Source organism: Coenobita brevimanus, chromosome 54, assembly GCF_032717465.1.
Source record: "Coenobita brevimanus isolate Jiangsu-jjx chromosome 54, ASM3271746v2, whole genome shotgun sequence".
Taxonomy (NCBI): Eukaryota; Metazoa; Arthropoda; class Malacostraca; order Decapoda; family Coenobitidae; genus Coenobita; species Coenobita brevimanus.
Window position 1 is genome coordinate 38,482,672 of NC_137007.1, and position 22,871 is coordinate 38,505,542.

Sequence of the window (22,871 nt, forward strand, 5' to 3'; positions counted from 1 at the left end):
GTTAACGAAAATCACTTATAATCCTTTCGTGCCAACGTGCTGATGGGGTAAATCGCGAAAAACAGGGTTATGATTATGATGATAACGATAATGACGAATAAGTATTATAAGATTAAATTCATAACACCAGTAAGGGAAACGCTCTTCGAGAACTTTGGCAACTTTTCTGCTGTAATAATAATTTTTCTATTCGCATCGAAAGTGGAAAAGCGTTTCTTCACAGTCTAGTAAAACTGCCATTGTCACTGCTCTCCCAGTATTGCATAACATCGAGTGAAGTCCTATTTTTTCATCCAGCTCTTAGAGATAGCTCCCTGAAGAATATAAATCGCTTGATCATTTAAGTTCATTGACGTTTTTTCAGATAATATACCTGAGCTACGACCGAGCGATCATATTTATCTCAAGACAGGAGGGCTTAACTCTTTCAATTCGTTTGTTTTTTTGTTAATTATATTCTTGCTACCTCCAAACCTTTGTATTCACCTTGTACCGAAGGGGTTAATGGGGTTTGTATGCATCTTCTCCAGTTCGAAAAATCTCTCCTTAGATGAATAAACGCATGTGAAAGTAGCATGAATAAAAAAAGTCATTGAATTAAAGTGGTTGAGGTTTAAGATGACGATGATGATGATGATGATGGTGACGAGGATTCACCGATACTTCACCCTTGTCCTTTATTTATTTCGTTCTTTCTACTACAAGAAGATATTATTCGTGTCAGGATTGATGATGATGATGATGATGAAGATGAAGATGGTGGGGAGAAGCACACTAGCGACGGATGACTTTGAGTAGGAAAAATATACAAGCGATTTGTCATTTATGTAAAGTAAGAACGAATACAAAGAGGAGTAGTTGATTTAGTGAGAGCAGTGTAAGAGAACTGGAATGTAAGAATGTAATCATGTATGGTTAAAGGCAAACAGAGAGAGGGGAGGTGATTTAGTAAGAGCAATGTAGGAATGTAAGAAGGCCATATGTAAGAATGTATGCATGCAAGGTAAGGAAAAACACGGGGAAGAGGTGGTTTGGTAAGAGCAATGTAAGAATGTAAGAATGTATGCATGTAAGGTAAGAAAAAACACAGAGAGGAGGTGTTTAGGCAAGACTAATGTATGACTGTAAGGAGTCTGCAGTTATGTTTACCATCGTCAGCTCAGTCAACTTTTACTAACGGGAATGTCATAAGAAGGACTGAACATTGTATTCTCTCTCTCTCTCTCTCTCTCTCTCTATCTCTCTCTCTCTCTCTCTCTCTCTCTCTCTCTCTCTCTCGTCATCTTCTTTCTTTTCTTCTCCCATACCCTTCCCTCCCCATCATTCCCAGGTCAAAGCCACTCAAGAATAAACTCAACACAAGAGAAAACTCAGCCGAGCTTTACGTAACATAGTGTTGTGATGTTGTTAACCAAGATGACGGGACTCGGAGGCTGAGCAGTGGAGAGTGATGGAGGAGATAAAGAGGGAGGGAGGGAGGGAGGGAGAAGAAGGGATGAAGAGAAGAGAGGGAGGGAAGACTGGAAGAAGAGAAGGGACTGTTGAAGGGAAGATAGAAGACTGGAAAGACGCTGGAGAGAAAATGAAACGGAGAATGAAGAAGGGATGGAGGGTAAAGGAGAGGGATGCAGGAAGAAGATGAGGAGATGAAGGTAACGAAGAGAAGTAAAGAAGGAATGGAAAGACTGATAGATTAGGAAAGAAGGGAGATAGGGGAGAAGAAAAGGGGTTGATGGAGAAGGAGAGGAGGGTAAGGTGAAGGAGGAGAAAAAAGGGAGTAATAGACAGTGTGATAAAGGATGGAGGGAGCGAGGAAGGAAGTAGGGGAAGGATAAAAGGAGAAAATGACACATGCTGGAAAGTGGATAGAGGAAGGAGAAACGAAAGGAAGAGAAAGGTTAAGGAAGTGAAGGAATTAGGATGGAAGCAGAGACGGTGGGAAATGGAATATTATATGATAAGAGGTAAAAGTGAATGATTAGAAACGGGGAACATTTAAGAAGGGAGAAGAGTAAGGTAAGAGCTTTTTGAAAGGAGCAAGAGAAAGAGTGAAGGAGGGAAGGAAGGAGGGAGAGAAGGTAAGGAGAGAAGGAGCCACGTCACTGTTTACCCTGACGGCCAGGTACTGTTGACTGGCCTTCTTCTCAGTCTTCCCCCCTTCCTCCTTTTCGTCATCCTCCTTCTCTTCCGCCTTCTCCTCTCCTTTCTAATCCTTTTCCCTTTTCTCCCGTTAATTTACACCTCCTCCTCTTCCCCCTCTTCGTCCTCCTTCTTTTTCTTCCTCTTTTTCATTTTTCTTGCTTCTCTCTTTTCTCCCAGCTTATCCTTCCCTTCCTTTATTTCCATCTCTTTCCTTCTCTTCCTTTTCTTCCTCCTCTTTTTCCGTAACATCTTCCTACTCTTCCTTTTCATCCTTTTCCCTTTTCCTCCGCCTCATTTTACGTAAATTTGCATAACCTAACGTAACCTAACCTACCCTAATCTCTCCTAATAAATTTCGCATGACCCTATATATTCTCATCTTCCCTAATCCACTTCACCCAAACCGCCACTTAACCGGTCTCAGTGTAACATCATCTGTGCACCTTAGTCTTTATCACACGAGTTCTCTGTTTCAAGTATAACGAACAAATATGTATCAGTTATCATTGCCACAGTTGGATCAAAATTCACTCAGTGCGGTGGCGTCATTTCAACTTCTTTTTTCTACCACAAGATTTTTTTTTTCAACTTTGGAGGGCAGCCTAGTACTTAAGGGTTTAACTAATGCCGTATTTAACCCCTCCCTTCAGTTTAAAAGCTCTACTAAGCTGAACAAAATTATCTAGAAAAAAAAAAGGCTTGAAAGAGGTTGCCATTTTACTGAGCGGGTTAAGACACATACAGCCATTTGTAAATATATTCACATTAGTAAACGCCACACCGTCTTACCTTATAGAATTTTTGGCACCTCTATCCCTCTCCTTAATATTCTTTTGTATGTTAATGCCCAAATAGTTTCCATTAATAACAAGCAGTGTTGTACCAAGGTGTAATGTGGAAAATAGACCGCTGAGGAAGAGGTGTCACGAAATTTCCATCATAGGTGTCACAGATTTCGTAACAACTCTTCCCCTTAGTTAAATTTTTCATGTGCTTCTTTCTTAATCTCGAAATAGTTTACATCATTAACAAGCAGCGTGATGTGAAGGTATAGTGTGGAAAATAAACCGCTAAGGAGAAGTTGTTGATAAATCTTCCAGGTCGACGAGAATACGGGTCTTCTGACTGTAAACAGAGGACGGGTGTCGTGCTGTGGTTGACCTTCACACACTCCTGCCTTCCTTCATACTTTCTGTTCCGTCCCCAGGCAAGACATTTCCATACAATTTCCCTTATTTTACTGTGGACGAAGGCTGTTTTCACCACCTGTCTCTCTTAATGTTTGTTTATCGATCTGTCTTTCTCTGTCTATAGTTTTATCTGTTAGTCGTCTGTTTTCTGCCTGTGGGTCTGTTTGTTTTTGTATGTATGTATGCTTGTCGGTCTCTCTGTGTCGGTTTCTCTGCCTATCGATGTGATTGTTTTGCAGTCAGTTAATAGGTCGGTTTGTCTCTCCACTGCATTACAGAAAAGCTATTAGAAGGATTATGATAAAATTTCCATAAATACATTTTTTGACGGCACGATAAAGTGATTTTATTCTGGTATGAGTAAATCAGAGAACATAGACACAGATGCACGATTAATAAAGGAGAAATTGTAGGGTGCTTCAAGTACACTCTAGAAATATGGAGACTGTCTACCATAGAGTTTGTTGTGTGACTGACCTGAAACACCCTGTATCAGCTGGTGATTATGTACTCATAAGAGGTATGTGTTCCAAGGAGTCTCCTTTTGAGTATTATTATTATTATTATTATTATTATTATTATTATTATTATTATTATTATTATTACTATTATTATTGTAGTAGTAACAGCAGCAGAGCAGCAGCAGATGCAGCAGCAGTAATGGTAGTAGTTGTAGGAGTAGTAGTAATAATAATAGTAGTAGTCGTAGTAATAGTATATATATATATATATATATATTCCTCAACTTTCGTATCAAACACTGAAAGTAGTAACATTAATTTTCATGCAAGACATCAGTGAAAGTGTTTGTAAAATGAGAGCGCAGATCCATTGTTTTGACTCACCACGTTAGTTTATGCAACTCTTAACCTATTACGTAATGAGACCAAGTAGTGTAGGGCTGGTTATACTACTGTAATACTGCTACCAGTACTAATACTAATAATATAAATATTAGTATTTTTGAGTTGCTGTAAAGAATTAATACCGTTACAGCGACATGCTAAGAATTTCGAAGACATGAAATATAATTGGATGGATGTACGGCCTGTCTCACTGGACATAGGCCTACTGACGACAGTTTCTCCAGGTTTTTTTTTTTTTTAAGTTTTCCTGTTTCTATATTCGTTTGATTCCAGAGGTAGATAACACTAGAAAGTAGAATGCTGGTGGTGATGCTGATAATGATGATGATGATGCTGGTAATGATTGTGATTAGGATGTTAATTTTGATAATGATGATGATGATGATGAAAATATACTCGCACATGATGATCAAGGCGATTTATATGAGGCACTGTATGCTAATGATTCTCTTTCATATTCTAAACCCCTTTCACCCACACTCCATCTCCTCTTCCACAGAACATGTCGGCGCTGCAGATGGCGGCGGAGGGGCGTGACTACCTCATGTGGTGCCCAGACCAGGAGTTCGATAATGCCGTGGCTGGGCTTGATATTAGGGTGAGTTTGTATTTCTTTTATTATTTTCATGCTTCCAGTTATATGTGGTGAGAATGCAAAAAGTCCCGTATTCCTGTGGACTTACTGATTTGTCTTGTACTTAAGCCTTACCGTTTTTTATGCATCTGGAGAATTAATAAGGTCTTAGATGATATGTATGGAAAATGTGTACTTATTATGTACTGCGTAAAAAGCACACAAAAGAACATTAAATTGTGATATGCAGAATAGATCACAAAAGAAGGAGCACTATTATGCTTCCAAAGCCCAGGAGATAATGCCACAACGGAAACTGCAAAATTGCCCTTTCCAAAGTAAGTCGACCAAAACACAAAGCATTTTCCAGATCACCTCAGTTCAAAACCCGTAGACATATGACTGTGGGTCGTAGACAGGCCCGTAGCCAGACTTTTTGAAAGTGGGGGGGGTGCGTTTTCTGCTGAATCTGGCCTTGCATAGCAGCCGGCTGGTCAAAGGTCTGTTGCATGATTGCTATGGGGGGTTCGGTGTATGCATAAGCGACGATGAGAAGCATCACAAAACTTCTGAACAACGGAGAATGATTCTCTTTGCACTGATCTAAAAAAAAAAAAAAAAAAAAAAAAACCGTGGGAGAGTGAACCTTTAGACGGGTGGAGGGGTCGTCCAACCCTCTCAACCGTCCCCCCCCCCTCCCCCGGCTAGGATCTGGTAGACAAGAAGGAGGCTTCATATTTTGATCAGTTGTGCGCAGTACATCGAGGACTGATAAGAGAGTGGGAGTGTTGTGACTGAAATGAGTGTGTGCGGAATGACGTGTGTGAATGAGAAAAAAATGATTAGAAATGCCCGGTGAAAGAGAGAATAGTGATGGGTTGTGTGAATGTGGAATATTAAAAAAGTATGATGACTGATGAGAGTGTGAGACGTTATGAATGAAATACGAGCAGAATGACATGTATGAGTCAAGAGAACTATGTAGTGTGTGAGAAAAGATGAGGGTGTGATTAAGTGATGTACAGTGATATTGATGTTCATTCAGAGAGTATAAGTGAAGTTTGATGACCGAAGTGAGTGGTGAATAATATGTGAAAAGCGTATACTCGATGGAAAGAAATGTGTTGAGTGGCAAAGGAAATATATGTGAAGGAACACCAAGAAAGAAAGACTGTGATAAACGGTGTGGAAAGAAAAATGGATGAACCTTATAATAGTTCTCTGATAAGAAAGAAAACGTGCTCGTAGTAAGTGAAGGACGGATATGAATGTAAGAAAGAAGAGTGACGTAAGCATGAAGAAAGAGTGATTTGTGAGGCGTGAAAATTGGAGGGAAGACGATGTGGGTAGTGTGGGAATGGAGTGTGAAAAGAAATTGGAAGTGAGTGTGCCATGGAATGTCCCATAGAAATATAGTGATGTTTATAGTGTCTAGCAACATGCAAAATAATACCTAACTAAAGACAAAAAGACGATCAAAGTATTTTTCTTGGTCAGAATATTGTAATACAAGACTTATGCACCATCGTCGCCATCCTAACCTTATTTCCCATTTTTCCAGTCACTGTGGGCTAGAACAGGCAAACATAAAAGCGATTAATTTGGACCTATGTCTATTTACCAAGGATTCCAGTTATAATGCATACAAGTAGTTATTAATGACGGTGTAAGAAACCCATAAGATACAGTCACGTTGCTAATTTGGTCCAACACAAACTGCATTCTGTTTGCGAAACGATTAGAAAGTGAAGGTTGCACCCATAATACCACGGTGTGCGGGTGTTTACCTATGCCTGTTTCTCAAGGCTCGCCACAAGGATATGGGTCAGTGTTTGTATAAGGAAAGGGAGCCCTGCTGAATGGCCCTGGAGGATAGCTGTGGCGAATAATGGAGTAAGTGAAAGTTAAATAGAATGTTTTCAGTGTGATCAGGTGAACTATGTGCGAGGTACGGTGTAGCTCCTTATATCGTTCTGAGGCATTTCTTGAGCCGTGTATAGAAACGGGGATTTTTGATGCTGTGACTTTAGGTTTATCTGGATATTAATCCGAAAACTAGGCTGGAACTGCCATTCACATGCAATCCACCATCCTCTTTTCGGAGGAGAGAGAGGGAGCTGAGGGACACTGGTGTAACGGGGAAGCGGAACCCCCCAGTTAGGTCTGTGCCACCTTGAAGGCGTCCGTCTCCATCACTAAACGGAGATGATGTTTGTATACTGCAGCCAACCCAGTACACAGGTGGTGTGGCGTCTGTCCGTCTGGCCCATTTGACCTCGTCCACCCCTTTTGTCAAGTTCATCTATCTATCTGTCAGTCGATCTATCTCATTATCTAAACCTTAAGCCCATACCACTAAAAAGAAATGAAAAGAAGGTGTGACGTCTGTCTGTGTGGTCCACTTGTCTTTGCCCCACCCTTTTCCTATTTGTTTATCCGTTGTGTGACTTACACCCGTACAGAATGACAAGGTGTGATGTCTGTTCGTCTGGCTTACTGTACTTGTCCTCGCTTACCCTTTCCTTGGTGTCAAAATCTCCTGGTTGGGCAATATTGGGGCCTATCTTTAATCTCGGTTACTTAAATTAATGAGGGTAACTGTGATGTAAAGTATCCGTGCTCCTGTGTACGACCCCTGCATTTGGGAGATACATGAACTTAATGCTGCTGATACACTCGAATGTCAGTGCACCCCTTATTTTTTTTTTATATATAGTTTTATCAAATTTACACTTACTCGTAAGGAAGTCAGCTTTGGGAAAACGTGCATGGAGAAACTCCAACTGAGTCGTGTTTACTTTGCTATGCGGAAACCGAATCTTTTAAGGCTGAAAATCTGGAAAACTAGTTGGCAGAATCGATAATTTTTTTTTTTTTCTGACAGAGACTTTGTTTGGTGAGATAGCACCGAATTTATTGGCAGAACTTGGCTATATATATACAAGTTCTCTCATATCAGCCAACACGTCATATACCATATACGGACAGTCACCATGCTATAGGTCAAGGCACTATCAAATTAACAGCTGGAGTTTTGGTAATGACAGCCAAAAGAAGAAGTGTGCGTGTGTAATATTTCTTCAGCGAGACGAAGAACCCTGGGTCACTAATACGATAATAAGAACCCCCACCCCCCTTCACTCCACACCCGACTCCCACCAACACTCCACTACCTCCCATCCACACCCACACAACACAAACAAAGCTCATAACGCCACACTAACAAGTAAAAGAAATTGTCTTTTATTTTTCATTTATTTTTTACTGGGAGGGAACGAAATAATAAGACGATAATAAGGCACGAACCCGTCTCCCAACAACTCGTTTTCTTCAACCCTCCACGTACTATCTTCCCATTGGCGTAGGAAGCTCTCTACTAGCTATTCTTTTCCAGGTACTTTCTACATTGGACTGAGTAATATCATAACAGACACTGATTATGCAACTTGCTTCTATAATGGAATTGTTTACGTGACATACAGGAGAATTCTTTATTATAAAAAAAAAAAGCAGCAGGTTAATATTCTGAGTACATTATTTATCACCTTGGGTTTATCCTAAAATATTCAAGTTAGAGACCGAAGAATATCTAGTTTTAAAATGGAAAATAAATCGCTAAATGACAGGTGCTGCACTGCCCCCGAAACCCAGAAGAATACTTCCCCGTTAATCATTTCATCTTCGCCCACGCAGCACCTGCCCGACCCGCACCGCAATACAAACAGGTAACCACATCGCATCTTCAATCCGGTTCGTGGCTTTCTCGTGTAGGGCAGACCATATGGTGCTTGGGGCGTGTGGATGGGATTGGGTGGTGCACCTTGACCTGTGTGTGTGTTTGTGAGAGAGAGAGAGAGAGAGAGAGAGAGAGAGAGAGAGAGAGAGAGAGAGAGAACTGAGAACTACTTGAAATACCTGAAAAAGCAGACGAGGGAGTGAGATAGGAAGAATGCATTCGTAACACTTCCATGTAAACTGTTTCTATCACTTTATGTTCACTCGGATAGGCGTAGAACATAATTTTGAAGGCTGTAGTTTTTGTTCCATTACCTATGAACGAAAGGATACGGCCGGGCATTTGTTCTCTTTTCTGTTGACATTTTTTTTTCATATTCAGCATTTTATTAATCATTTATCGTAAAATATTTTTTTTAAATTTACATCACTTTATCTTTTACAAATTAACTTAAAGTATTATCTCATACTTTTGATCAGTCCAAACTCTATAACTTTCCCTTAGCATAACCCATGTCACTTATTCCTCTAATCATTATCATTCAATTCCTTCCTTACCTTGCACCAGAGGAAAACTATTTCGTAACCTAACTCACTTTGTCTTTTACTACTTAATATGAAATTCCCCTCAGCTAATCTTCTTTTTCAGTCCAGACTCAAAATCTTCCTGAAGCTTATCCTATATCGTCAGCATTTTTCGCCGGCATAGGAACTGAAGGATGGCTGGAAAATGAGTGAAATGGAGAGGTAGGAGAGAGGAAACAGGAGAAGAGTGGAATATACAGCGAGGCTGAGTGGAGAGATTAAGTGGAGAGTGCAGAGTGTTGAGCAGGTGGAGAGTGGAGTATTCAATGAAACATACGATAGTGGAATCATGTGGAAAGAGGAAAATGCAGGGAGGTGGAGTGGGCTGAGCAGTAGGCCAGCAGGCTCCCCAAACACGGCTTGACCCGGCTTGACTTTTGGTAGGGGGTCATCGTAGGTCAGGGCGAGGGCAGGGAAAGGGAGAGGGGGAAAGGGGGAGTCACAGATGTTTGGGAGGCTTGATAAAGGCAGGGGGGTGGGGGAGGGAGAGGAGAGAATGGATGTAACGTTCAAACAAGGGGTCTGAATTTTCTCTATGCTTCTACTTTCACTCCTCCAGCCTGAGGATGTATTTTTTTGGCTTATTTTCGTCTCCACCAGATGATTTTATAGATTAATGAAGACTACATCTAACCTTTCCAGGAAGAAAAATCTTACCTAAACTGAACACAACCATCTGAAGATATAATGAATAAGGCAATGTATATTAAAGAATAAAATAATGCACGTCATCGTACTGAAGGGGTCAATAGATTACATGTTTCAATATGGCACGGCCATATAACGAGTCTCAACCAATTCAGTTCTAGGATACAAAATAAAATCATCTGGAAGTAGCAAAAATAAGATACAAAAATCATCATACAAATGGGGTTAAGGGCTGAGAGGGTGGGGTTTGGAAAGAGGAGTTCAAGACGTGTTCTGATGCTGGTGGATGAAACTGCCTGGACTTGTTCTTGGGCAACACTGTGAATGGAGACGTTGAGCTGAAGGAGTTTGTTGGCAGTTCCATTTGAGTGGTGGAGGTTTATTTCACAGGATTAAAAGTAGTCTGTATAAACTCTAACAAATCTCTTAGAGAGTGTCATAACTCCCGTGTAGGTGACTGATATTACGCATAATTCTTTCTGTGCTTCACACGGACACTGTCAGGATTACGAAAAGACAAGTCACCGAGGGTAAATAGAAATACAGTATATACAAAAGGAGTTTCTTTCTGTATATCCTAACCCTGTGCTGAGTGTTATAAATGCCATGAGAAGGAACAAGAAACGAAAAGCACATATGTATGATAGGCCAAGGCAGGCAGGTGTATACAGAATAGGGACCCCTGTATACCCAGAGGAAACTATCATCAAAGGGCACAAATAAAATAGACCACACTTCCAATCTGTCACCACTCAGGCCTTCGAACAGAGACAACCCGCATGCTTTGCATATCCCTTTCCCATTCCTGGATACCAAATAGGAATTGCAGCATTGAATAAAAGGGAGCCGAGGTCAGCCTAAGAGTGAGATTGACACACAGGCTTCTGCTTACCCTTTCACTATCGCAGGTCTATCCAAAGGCTGAATAATATCATCCAGCTGTAGCTAAAAAAAATGGTGGTGAAGGGTTAGTAGTCTGTTTTTCTAAAACTTCTACTACCATTAAACTAAGAATGTGGCATGATTAAAACATCTGTGAAGTCCTGGTGCTGAAGACGTTAGTGGAAAATAATCCTAAACACTTTACTAATAATGTCTGCTGACTGTGGCATCAATAAAATGCAAGGCCATGGATGCTGGTGAGAGGAGAGTAGTGAGAGGGAAGGTTGTCGCGTGTGCAGTCATCTCATAAAAGGTGGTGGAGAGGATGGGCGTTGCTCGCATAATCTGAGGGTCGGAAAGTTCACCTTGTACTTTGCCCTGCGAAGTTTGTGTTTTTTTGCCCTACACTCCAAAGAAAGAAAATCATCGTATGTACAGTATATTTATCTGGTGGTAGCAGGCATAACATGGAAATACCCGTATCATGATCGAATGACAGGGTGAATGAAGGATGGTGTTAATCACTTTAGTCAGAGGGGTTCTACTTCATCTGAGGAAAACCGTCTGATGTAGAAGAATAAAAAAAAGAGAGAAAGAAAAAAGAATTCTCCTCCTCCTCCATCTTCCGTATGCAGGTTTATCACTTTCATTCCGCTGATTTTTTTCCAGCACCTTCTTTTCCTCCTCCTCCTCCTCCTCCTCCTCCTTCTCAACTTTTTCTTTCGTTCTCTTACTCCTCAACTTTTTCGTGTGATTTCTTCGTCTGTCGTTAATATCCTCTTGCAACCATGCGGCCTTTCTCTCTCTCCCCATTATTATTCTTCCCCTCACACCTCTCCCACTATTGTTCTCGTCACCCCCAGCTGAGAGTACCATATAAAGTCTTCATGTTATCAGAAGCAACATCAGTCGACTTTCTCAGGGCAGTGCTTCGTGACGGGATGAAATGAACAGTACGGGTAAAGCTAGAAAATGAAATGAACAGTACTGGTAAAGCTAGAAAATGAAATAAACAGTACTGGTAATGCAAAACGATTAAATGGACAGAACTGGTAAAAGCAAAAATGATATGAACAGTACTGGTAAAACTAAAAAAAATAACAATACTGCTAAAGCTAAATTGAAATGAACGGCGCTAGTCAGGCTGTAACATTAAATGAGTAATACTTGTAAAGCGAATAAATTAAATGGGCTACCGGTAAAGCTAAAAATGAAATGAATAGTACTGGTAAAGCTAAGAAATTTAATAAGAACATTATCTTCATTTTTGGCAGTTGCCGATCTTAAAACAGACTGAGTATTTCTGAAGCCATTTCTGTTGCACACCACCAGTGAAAAGAAAATCTTTATTATATTTCTTGACATTTTTCTCTGACCCTTTGAAATGGAAACTTACTATTGTGGACTGGAGCTAAATGTGAAGACGCCAAATCTAAGCTCCAGAAAAGGGCGGGCAGGCACCATGTTCCCATATCACCATTAACAAGTTCAACACGTAGGTTTTCTCCCAGGCTGATTAAAGTTGCTCAGGCGTGACAAGACTAAATATGTAAGAGACCAGCGTCCTGAAGAAGTACTGGAAACTGCTTGGGAGGAACTTATTTTCAACTCATTCATTGTAAGTTGTTTCTATGCTGAGTTAAATCGTTTGGTGGTAGAGAGACTGTACCTAACTCATTCAGTATGACGGGTCGTTGAGAAGCCAAGTAAAACTCTTTGTCTGTTGAAAAAAAAGAGAAAAAAGAAAGAAAAAGAAAAAGAAAGTAAAAGAAAGAGGACGTTCTCGTGCTGAAGAAGTTAAGCCATGATCCGATTCCAAACCCATATCCATGAAGCTGCGAGTCACGAAGGAGCACCACCGCTTTCCAGACCCTGAACTCTTGCTTTGCGGGCCAGAGCAACATCATCTTCTCTTGTAGGGGGGCTGGGAGGAAGTGTGGGCTCAGGTGATGACGAGGAGACAGAGACAGAGAGATACAGAGATACAGACGGACACAGACGCAAAGAGACACACCTAGTACTTGGTTCATATGGGTGTCGTGAAGTGATCTGGATTTTATAATGGAACGACGACCTATTGCCGAGTCAAATTATATGAGAGAGAGAGAGAGAGAGAGAGAGAGAGAGAGAGAGAGAGAGAGAGAGACTGATTATTTCGACCTGTAATTTCCATAGAAAGTGAACAATACCCACAACCAGACTCTCTCCCAGTGATATGTAAGTCTTATTCAGGGCTCACGTTGGCGATTCTTTTTTCAGTTCAAGTAGGAGGTCCACGATTCTTATTCATTGCTTATTATCAGTTTGTGCCACTTAGCAGTACCTCGTCCGACACAGAGGACGAGTACCAAATTCAGTCCTTTCGATATAAGGGCGTCAACGTTCTCTCAACAGTGTCCCGACCGGCATACCTGACTCTCAGTAACACAAAAGCCTAGAAACTCAAGCATCTCCCTTCTTCTCCCACGACTGTTGCCCGGAGCGAGGGAGGAAGGGAAGGATGAATGGGTCTGGGAGAGGTGACCCAGACTCGCCTCCTCTCGGCCTCTCAGACGGGGCAGGTTTCCTAATATGTTCCCACCTTCCCGAGGGCGCTGGGTCCACATGCCCACGCCACCATTATCACACCTTTCCGTACAGTGACGCCATCAGTTAATAAAATCCGTGGTAATTTACACGTTCATCATCATCATCATAATCATAATCGTCGTCGTCGTCATCAACTTCATGTTTGTAATTTCACCATCACTGTTATCATCAGTTTGCTTCTGATAATCGTGTTAGTAGAGAAGGCATGAACCAGAAAAAAAAAAAAAGATGAAAAGTATGAGCACAACCGAAACTTAAAAAATGGGGAGGACAGGAAGCAAAATATTACAGGATGAGAAGCCTTAGTATGAAGAGAAACTGGGAAAAGTGTGTAACTTCATAAAGTTGAAACTTATGCACCAATTTTAGAGAATAATTAAAATCCATAGAGAGATCTTTAGGGATGTGTGAATATAAAGCGTTGGCGAATCGAGTTTCACTTTTCACGACCTTTGGCACACCCGGCATAAAGATTCATAAAGTTTTACATACATCAACCATCATGTTAAAAAATTTCGGGGTGTGTTTTTTTTACCACACCATATCATAAAATACCTATCCATCATAATTATTTTAACTGTACAGTAATTCTTCATTGTTTATAGCAGCTTAATACAGCAATCGTATGAAAAACTTTCCTAGAAAACTTCAGTTCAAAACTTCGCTCCAAAGAACATATGAAGAAAAATGGCTGCCGTTACGTTCGTGTGGTGAAGGAACATAAACAGAGAAAGCCACTATTTTAATGATTTTTTTCTTACCGAACTTAAGCCTATAATACCATGATAATGGGCGTCTTGTGGTGATTCATAATTAGATCATAATACCTACGTTCTTTTAGGCTTGATCTGTAGTAAATGGATGCGCAGCCATTTGGCCTTAACTTAGTGTCTGGTCGTTATTTTAAGCCTATTCCTCTTAATGGAAACCCTTCTGACCGTTTCTGCCTTGAAGTAATTTCCACTTACGAAGGCTCAAACGAGAAATTGCAGTTACTTGATCGTTTCAATACACACATATATATATATATATATATATATATATATATAAAGAGAGAGAGAGAGAGAGAGAGAGAGAAATTTTTTTTCGGTTTATAACTTTCTTGTGGCTTTGTACTCTCGCTCACGGTAAACTTTTATACAGTATTTGGCATAGGACATCTTTTTCTAACTAAAAAGAGATTACGTACGCCCTTTCTTAATCCTTTAACTATGAAGCAGATTTTCTAATCTAACTCTAGTTTTATGATAGTAAAAAGAGTTTAAAAATACACATTACCATACTGAAAGGGTCAATGATTATGCTGTACTTTTTCCCAGGTCATTATCCTGCTTTCATTTATTATCGGTTTCTTACATAAGACATGAACTTTGTTTCGACAGCACAATCAAGTATTAGTGAAGTGACGTGTGGGTACTTTCTATTTACCTTGTATCAGGCTTTACTTTGGGTCAGGCTGGAAACTGGAATTTCTTCGAGCCGCTCTGCAGATCCATCAAAGAATTTCAAGTTTTTCCATTAGCCTCTGATGCAAAAACACAGCTTTAATTAACCCTTTACAGATGGCGGTTACAAGTGACTTTCGACACACATACTCGTAGTTTACTTTGCTTGCACATCTTCTGTTTATTTACTGCCGGACGTATAATCCCACAGTTTATCCAGGGCATCTGCGACAAAAACTCAGCAGTATTACTAAAGATTTACAGCCTGTTTTTCTTGCCTATATGCCTTTCTCTCCTGGTTTCCGGAGGCCCTCTTCAACCTCTCCCAAACCAGATTAGTAGTAGTAGTAGTAGTAGTAGTAGTAGGCTATTAGTATTAGTAGTATAAGCATTAGTATGATTTTGCATATGACACGTTGATATTTCCATGTCTGCGATTTATTAGAGCTATAAGTGGAATGTATGAGACTGCAGATCCGCCATCGACTGTGAGAGTTACGGAGAAAAGCACCAAGAGATTTACCGAATTTCAGTTCAGGCTTTTCCAGAAAGTTTACTGTATATGGCAAAATGCTGATTTATCTGAGCCCTATTCTTCACCTGGTGTGTGTGTGTGTGTGTGTGTGTGTGTGTGTGTGTGTGTGTGTGTGTGTTTCTTCTCTTTTCATGACATGCAAAAAATTTGAAGAACCATCTTTGTTTTTTTCAGCTCAAGGATGTACTAGTCATGGGTCTAAAGTCGGTCTTACTTAATTTTGTTCTACTTAATTGCAAACAGTTTTATTCAGCATGGAAGAGAGACATCCTTGGGTTAAGAGTGAAGGCTTAGATAGGTAAGACGGAGATACTCAAGAGCTTCCTAAGGCAACGAAAAGAGGTCTCAGATGTCAACAGGTATACGGCATTGACGCTTACCTCGGGAGTCTTCATTTCACGGCGCCCTGACTTCTTTACGTGGAATATCATACCCACACACTGAGGATGTTTATAGTGTCAAAATATACAGTAATTATATTCACTCAACATGAAGAGGTATCCAATTAGAGCCGAAACCGCTGAGTCTTCACGATAAACCTGATACCCTTTGTGGTTATACACTGATTATTCCATGCTAAATACAGCTTCATTATGTGGTTATAGTACTTCCACTTTTTCCTGTGTCCCCTAAAAAAATTGGTAGTGTGTGGGTAGCGCGTTTGGGGTCAGTCCATTCATTAGCAGGCAGGTGCTGGGAGGGGCGGCACACAGCAGGAGAAAGGAAGGTCAAGAGGGGTGGTGGTGGGGAGGGGAGGGGGGAAGAGAATAGGGTCGAGGGGGTGAGGATGGTAAGGAATAGGAAGGAAGGGGTGAGAATGGGGAAAATAAAGGGAAGATATAGAGGAAAGATTGGAGTGGGTTGTGATTTAACTGGGAGAAGGCGTGGATAGGAGATGAAGGAGAATGGGAGAGACAAAGGAGGAGAAAGGAAGAAAATGGAGAGAAAAATAAAGATAAAGGGGAAAGGATGGAGACTAAGGGTGAGAGACTGGGTGGGAGCGGAGACACAAAGAAGGGAATAGAGTGCAGGATATTGAAAAGAAGGAGACATGGTTAGAAAACGGGAGGAGGAGGAGAGGGAGAGTGATAGATACGGGGAGGTGGAGGGTAGAATTCTGGACTCCTCGACCTACCGCCGCCTCTCCCCAAACAAGGCACTGTCAGGGCCACGTCCACTCTACTATCTCCCAGTTTTTTTTTTACCTCGTGAAAATTGTGAAACAGAACCTGGGCCTGTCTTGGCTTGTTACTGTGATGATGCCGCGTCGATGAGGAGTGACCGTATACTCACTGGGTTAGAAGGCATCCAAATACCTATTTTTACGAACTTTACTTCTGTTTACATCTACAGTTGGAAAAAACAGGGACGGCTTGGTGATGATGATGATGATGACGATGATGATTTCTGTTTATGGCACGTATTTATTCTCGTGTATTTTCTGGTAAATTAGATTTGAATTAGAAACGCAAATAAAAACACTTCTGAAGTCTCGAAAAGACTGTCCAAAATTGACTTGGGGACCCTGGTTTAGGAGATTCCCAAGCACTTCTACCATATTGGTTTATTCCTGTGTTTGTTACGTTTGTAATATTATTCCATTTTTATGCTGGTCTCGGTAATGATGATGATGATGATGATGATGATGAAGATGCTGATTGACATTGTTGATGATGATGATCACCATGGTCATAATCATAATTTTATGTGAGACTGACGGTCATTGCAGCCTTCACCAAGTAAATTCTGAAGTAAGCGGTGTGAAGTGCGGTGCTCTTTACATTGTCTTTGCTTTTCTCGCTCTTGGAAAAAGAGTTGAAGGTTGTGTTGCACGCTCCACTGGCAACCCAAATATCAACATGATGAAAGACACCACCTGCTTCTGACCTGTGTTGACCGTGTTGCGGAGAACTGCCAAGTAACCTTAATGAAAACAGTGGAAAAAAAGTATAAAAAAAACAGTGGGAAAAAGTAACGGAGTCTTGTGTACCAAATTTTGTATTTTCATTGCCTGATTTTCCATTTTTAATTCTGGTATTATATCTTCGGTTTTGGTCCTTTCTGAATTATTCCTGATTATCTGTGCGGTTTAGGAGAGCGTCATGGTATTGAAGGGTTAATAAAGGCCATTTCTAATATTCTTGATTCAACAAATCTTAAAGTAGGAAGAAAGGCAAATAACAGTGGTCACTGTGTTCAAGTAGTTAATGAAAACAGTGAAAGTAGAATCAGGATTTATGTTCAAGAATCTGTGGACTAAGATTTTGTAACGCAGAATTTGTATGTATTTCAGATTTCGCATGACAGGAGCTTGGGTTCCAGATTTTTAGTATTTGAAGAATTTTTATACTGATTCATATTCATTCATTGCCAGACACCATGTATCCCAGACGGGGTGGCCAATGGCTTAGAGTTAATTGTTTTACAGGGAGGGGCACTAATCCTCCACCAACCCCACTTGACACGTAGGGATGCCAACAGCAACTGGTGTTCCCAGGCGGTCACCCATCCAAGTACTAACCAGACCCAACGTTGCTATGTTAATTAAAATCATTCAACAGCAGCAAGAATTAGAGTTGAATCTGTACGTTCTTAAAAAGTATACGATTTTATGTTCCAGGGAATAACTAGTGAAAATTTTTTGATAGGAATGGAGCCATTTTCTGACAGACACACTCGATAAGTTATGAGATTAAGCGTATGTCCATAGATAGATAGATAGACAGACAGATAGATAAACAAATAGGTAGACAGACAGATGGACAGATAAGTAGATGTGTATAATACGAACCGGAAAATTAGATATAGCAAAAACGAAAAAAAAAAATCATTTAATAAGCCCGACTTCAGTTACCCACCTACTACTTTTTTGCTCTGTGAAAAAAGTGTGCTTGAATATTGTAACTGGAAGCAGGTTAGTATGATTGCTTTTGTCTGTGGGATAAAGTCTGCAATTTCGAAGGCTTGAATGATGAGTAAAGGGAACTGTGATTATTTTTTTTTTTTTTACTCAGTCTGATCACAGGCCACCTGCTTTGTGTGTGTGTGTGTGAGAGAGAGAGAAAGAGAGAGAGAGAGAGAGAGAGAGAGAGAGAGAGAGAAGGAAGTAGTTAAGGTTGACAAGGAAATAGTTAAGGGTGACATGGAAATGGTTAAGGTCGACAAGGAAGTGGTTAAGGGTGACAAAGAAATGGTTAAGAGTGACATGGAAATGGTTAAGGTTGACAAGGAAATGGTTTAGGGTGAGAAGGAAATAGTTAAGGTTGAGAAGGAAATAGTTAAGGTTGACAAAGCCTCGACTGCATCTTCCGCTGTATACCCAGCCACTTTACACAGGACTTGAGAACCCTTGTGCAAGAGAGGTATTGGCAGGACCTCTTACCAACTCGTGTGTGTGTGTGTGTGTGTGTGTGTGTGTGTGTGTGTGTAAAGGAGGACAAGGGTAGGTAAACAGTGAAGATGTCATTGATGCTTGTGTGTGTGTGTGTGTGTGTGTGTGTGTGAAGGGTGGGTGAGTGGGTGAGTGGATGGGTGGGGTGGGGAGAAGGGCTTGTTTTGTGTGCGCGTGTTAAGGGGGTATGGAGTGGATGAGTGGATAGGTAGGTTTTGTAGCAAGGAGGAGGACAAGGATGAATAAATACCAAAATAGCTTTTGACAGTTGCTTGGATCCGATGTGTGTGTGTGTGTGTGTGTGTGTGTGTGTGTGTGTGTGTGTGTGTGTGTGTGTGTGTGTGTGTGTGTGAAAGGGGGGGGGAGTGTTTAATGCATCTCGCAGCATGCCTGGGTGTCTGTTTGTGTAGCTGTAAGTGTTACCGTAATGTTGTTCGTTATGGTGTGTTTATAAGTGCATGTGAATTCTTGTGTTAGTGTGTAAATGTTCATTGTCATGTGTCTGTACTTTGGGGAGTGGTTGCTTGCGTGTAAGTAAATGTATGCTTATATGTAAGTGCATGGTGAGTATGGCAAATGTGTGGCTGTGATTGGATGTTCATATCTGCATGTGTGCATTCTTTCTCTTGTGTGTATGTTTCTTTGTATGTGTATATATATACGTATGCTGTGTTGTTTATTTGTGATGCTTGTGTGTTCTGGTACGTGAGTGTGTGCATGTGTACGTGTATGCTGCTCAGTCAGGGTAATGAACTCAAGAGCAGCGCAGAAAGTAGCTGGCCTCGAAGCAGGAGGGAAAAAAACAAAACTTTGCGACCGCACACTCACCACGTACTGGTCGGCTAGCGGTGACCTGGCGTTTTCACACACATCCATCCCCCGAATAAGGGTAAATGTCACACAAAATATCCCACGGCCATCTCAGAGTCCACCATCTATTTATATAGTGTTCACACTTGAATCTCTCACCTTTTTGCTGCATCCAGGCGACTTAACTCAGTTAAGGAAAGACTTCTCGTGATCAAGGAATTATCAGAGGCTAGTTCTAAATGTACCAATTCGAAAAGTCATTCAAAAGCCGAATGTAATTGCCTGAAAGTAGAAAAAACAAAAATAAACTTCCTCTGATTGAAAAGATAAAACATTCACCCACCCACCCCGAATATGGGGTTAATGTCATCCAGACTATTCCATGGCCACCCTACGGCCCGCCATATATCCATATATTGCCGATATCTAGTCTGAGTGTTTAGCTCGGATGGCCGTGACACAGATAACGTTTATATTCGGTTTATCACAATTCCTCGTCACTCTTTTGTGTTGCACTCCTCGAAGTAAACTTCTCTGCGCTATTCGTCCACTTTCTTTGATTCCGATATGTATTTTTTTTTTTTTTTTTGACCATCACAACCTTATAAAGCTTATTATTGAGATTTTTTTTAACAGGACGGAGTAGAATTTACCTTCCTTAAGACTTTTTTTTTTTTTTAACCCGAGGGCATTCCTGCATCTGATTAGTAGCATTAAAAAGCAGCAGGAATAACAAAAAAGACGACATGCTTCATTTTTTTAAATGGTTATAATAGCATGCTCGCTTTTGTTAAGAGATATGGTATTCACGACGTTAGCTCACATTTCTTACTTCGAACTGTAATTAAACTAAGGCCGTCTCAAATCTCAGGACCAAGGACGAATATTAGTCTGTTGGTCAGACTGGTTACACTACGTTGTCAGTTTCACTGGGTTCTCAGATCCGATGGTAGCTCCTTCCACTTTATTTTCATTCTTTTTTCGTACTTCCTTGTTACTAGATCTTGCACACGATGTTTAACCCCTTCAGCCCAAAGACGTAACTTTCATTTCGTTCTTGCTGTCACCAGTTGATATCATTCAGCTTAGAAGAGCGTCCTAGGCTAGTGAAGGGATTGGTGAATTCTGTTTACTAGACCCCATTATTTCAAAATAGAATCGTTTCAAGATAACCCTTCCAGTTCGTAAGGTCTCTCTTAAGCCAAATAGAATCCTTTATAGGTAGCAACAATAATATGCAATAAGCGACATCTTAGTGAAGAAATGCTAGTGGGAGACACGATGATGATGAGGATGAGGATATGGTGAGGATGATGATGACGATGATGATGATAAGGATGAGGATGATGAAGAGGATGAGAATGAGGATGAATTGTAACACATTACTGCTAAACAGAGGCCTGCTGGAAGAACTCTGTACAGTGAAAGGAGAATCATGGTGGACGTCACTGCCAGAGGTGTAGATGTTACTTGATCAATATATAACCATTGTTTTCCCTGCATCTCGTTTGATCGGTAAAGCTAATACTGCAGTGACGCTCATGGGATATCATAATGGGTGTTTCTTTACCTTTATGATTTTGCTTATTTATTTATTTATTTATTTGTTAGGAATGGTTCAGCAAAGGAATAATCCTACATAATTTTGGGAGAAGTCTATCCTCTTGTCTACAGTGGTTCATATTTTTTACACACACACACACACACACACACACACACACACACACACACACACACACACACACACACACACACACACACACACACACACACACACACACACACACACACACACACACACACACACACACACACACACACACACACACACACACACACACACACACACACACACACACACACACACACACACACACACACACACACACACACACACACACACACACACACACACATCCTAAGTGGGTTGCATTTTAATTTATGATGACATTTTGATAGAACGCATTTTACAATTTCGTTCAAGATTTATTTACCCGAGATCTTTTTAGACTTCCATGATAGATCTTCCTCCATAACTGAGACACCATGAACCACATTAGCCACAGTGAGGCTGAGTGAGGTGGTGGTTGAGTAGGAAGAGGAATGTGGTGCCCGTGTCTGTCGTGAAACCTGACCCCTTAGGCAACCCCCCCAAGCCGTCTTTGTGGTTTGGACAGGGCCTTGCCTGGCGCATCTTCCATCGTCAGGTCACGCAGGGTCATCGGGAGGAGAGACAAACAGCGACAGATAGACAAACAGAATGACATGCAGGAAGATAGAGACAGGAGAGGGTGACTGAGAATGAGACAGTAAGGTAAAGTGGAGGAGGACATGACTGTCCATCCTAGGCTGGGTTACGCACGGCTATGGAGAGTTGCAGAGAGTGTAGGAGAGGGAGATTAAGAACTAGATGGAAGAATAAAGTGGGGGACAAGACGCTTCATCCTAGGTTGTCACTCTGGATCTTGAAGAACTATTGAGAATGTGGGAGAGGGAGGCTGAGAACGAGACAGCTGAGTCAAGTGAAAAGGACATTTGAAAGAGACACAGAGAGAGAGGGTGTTTGAGTTATTGAGAGGTGAGGAGAGATATAATTAGGACAAGGCTCAGATTATATCTCTTCTGTAATGTAAATAATGTATTTCAATTCCTATTATATTCCCCTCCAGGGCTTGATGGGATCTCCTTGGTAAAGTGTATGCTGTAACTACCTTTTTACCTACTCATCAAGGGCTGGTGGAGAGGTTCAGTAAACTGTGTGTTAGAATTACTTTATCTTCTTCGTCAGGGTCTGGTGGAGCTGGTTCAGACGCTGCAGGACGCCATGGCCGTGGAGCAGCAGACCTTCGACAGCCTCTCGCAGCAACTGGAGGTGGTGACGGACCCCCTCCAGCAGCAGAGACTCTCCGCCGCCCTCTGCACCTCACAGACGCGCCTTGCAAGACTTTGCTCCAGGAATATGAGGTGCTTCAGACAGGTATGTGCAGTTATTCATCTCGGCACTGGTACGTTTAATCGCTTCGAGCCAAGATTCTGGAGACTTGACTCGTGTGTGGTTGAGAGTGTGGCCCATTAATTTGGACAGACTTGTGTTAATTCTCATTCTGTTAATTTTTTCTTTCTCTGTAATCCTACCCCATCCCAGTATTAAAGAAGAAAACTGGTCTGAATAATGATCATGATGATGATTATGATGGCTGACTTTTCATTTCCACTTCTGTATCGTTAGGTCTTGCTGAACGTTGGGATACTTTGAGTTTCCAACGAGTTGACTTTGTCGCAGCAGCCAATTCGGTATTTTCGGTCTTTTTTGTCTGTTAATAATTTCATATATAGTGAATTCTGTGGCTTTTCTTTATTATACTGTCTGTTTTGCAGTAATTTTTGTCATCTTGAATGCAGAGTCGCAGCTATAGATTGGTACTGGAATGTAGTGCTAGTCACGGAGAAGTGTTAGGGAAAAGATGTAGAGCCGCGGC

The 22,871-nt window shown here is 41.1% G+C and overlaps 1 protein-coding gene across 4 annotated transcripts in view; it reads left to right on the plus strand.

Moving 5' to 3' along the window:
• LOC145401030 (uncharacterized) overlaps positions 1 to 22,871 on the plus strand; it is a 512,459-nt gene that overhangs the window by 222,209 nt on the left and 267,379 nt on the right. For all 4 annotated transcript variants that reach the window (XM_080273401.1, XM_080273403.1, XM_080273405.1 and 1 more), the window contains exons 2-3: positions 4,698 to 4,796; positions 22,181 to 22,369. In XM_080273401.1, the coding sequence (XP_080129527.1) occupies positions 4,698 to 4,796; positions 22,181 to 22,369 (288 nt within the window). The remainder of the gene's footprint in view (positions 1 to 4,697; positions 4,797 to 22,180; positions 22,370 to 22,871) is intronic.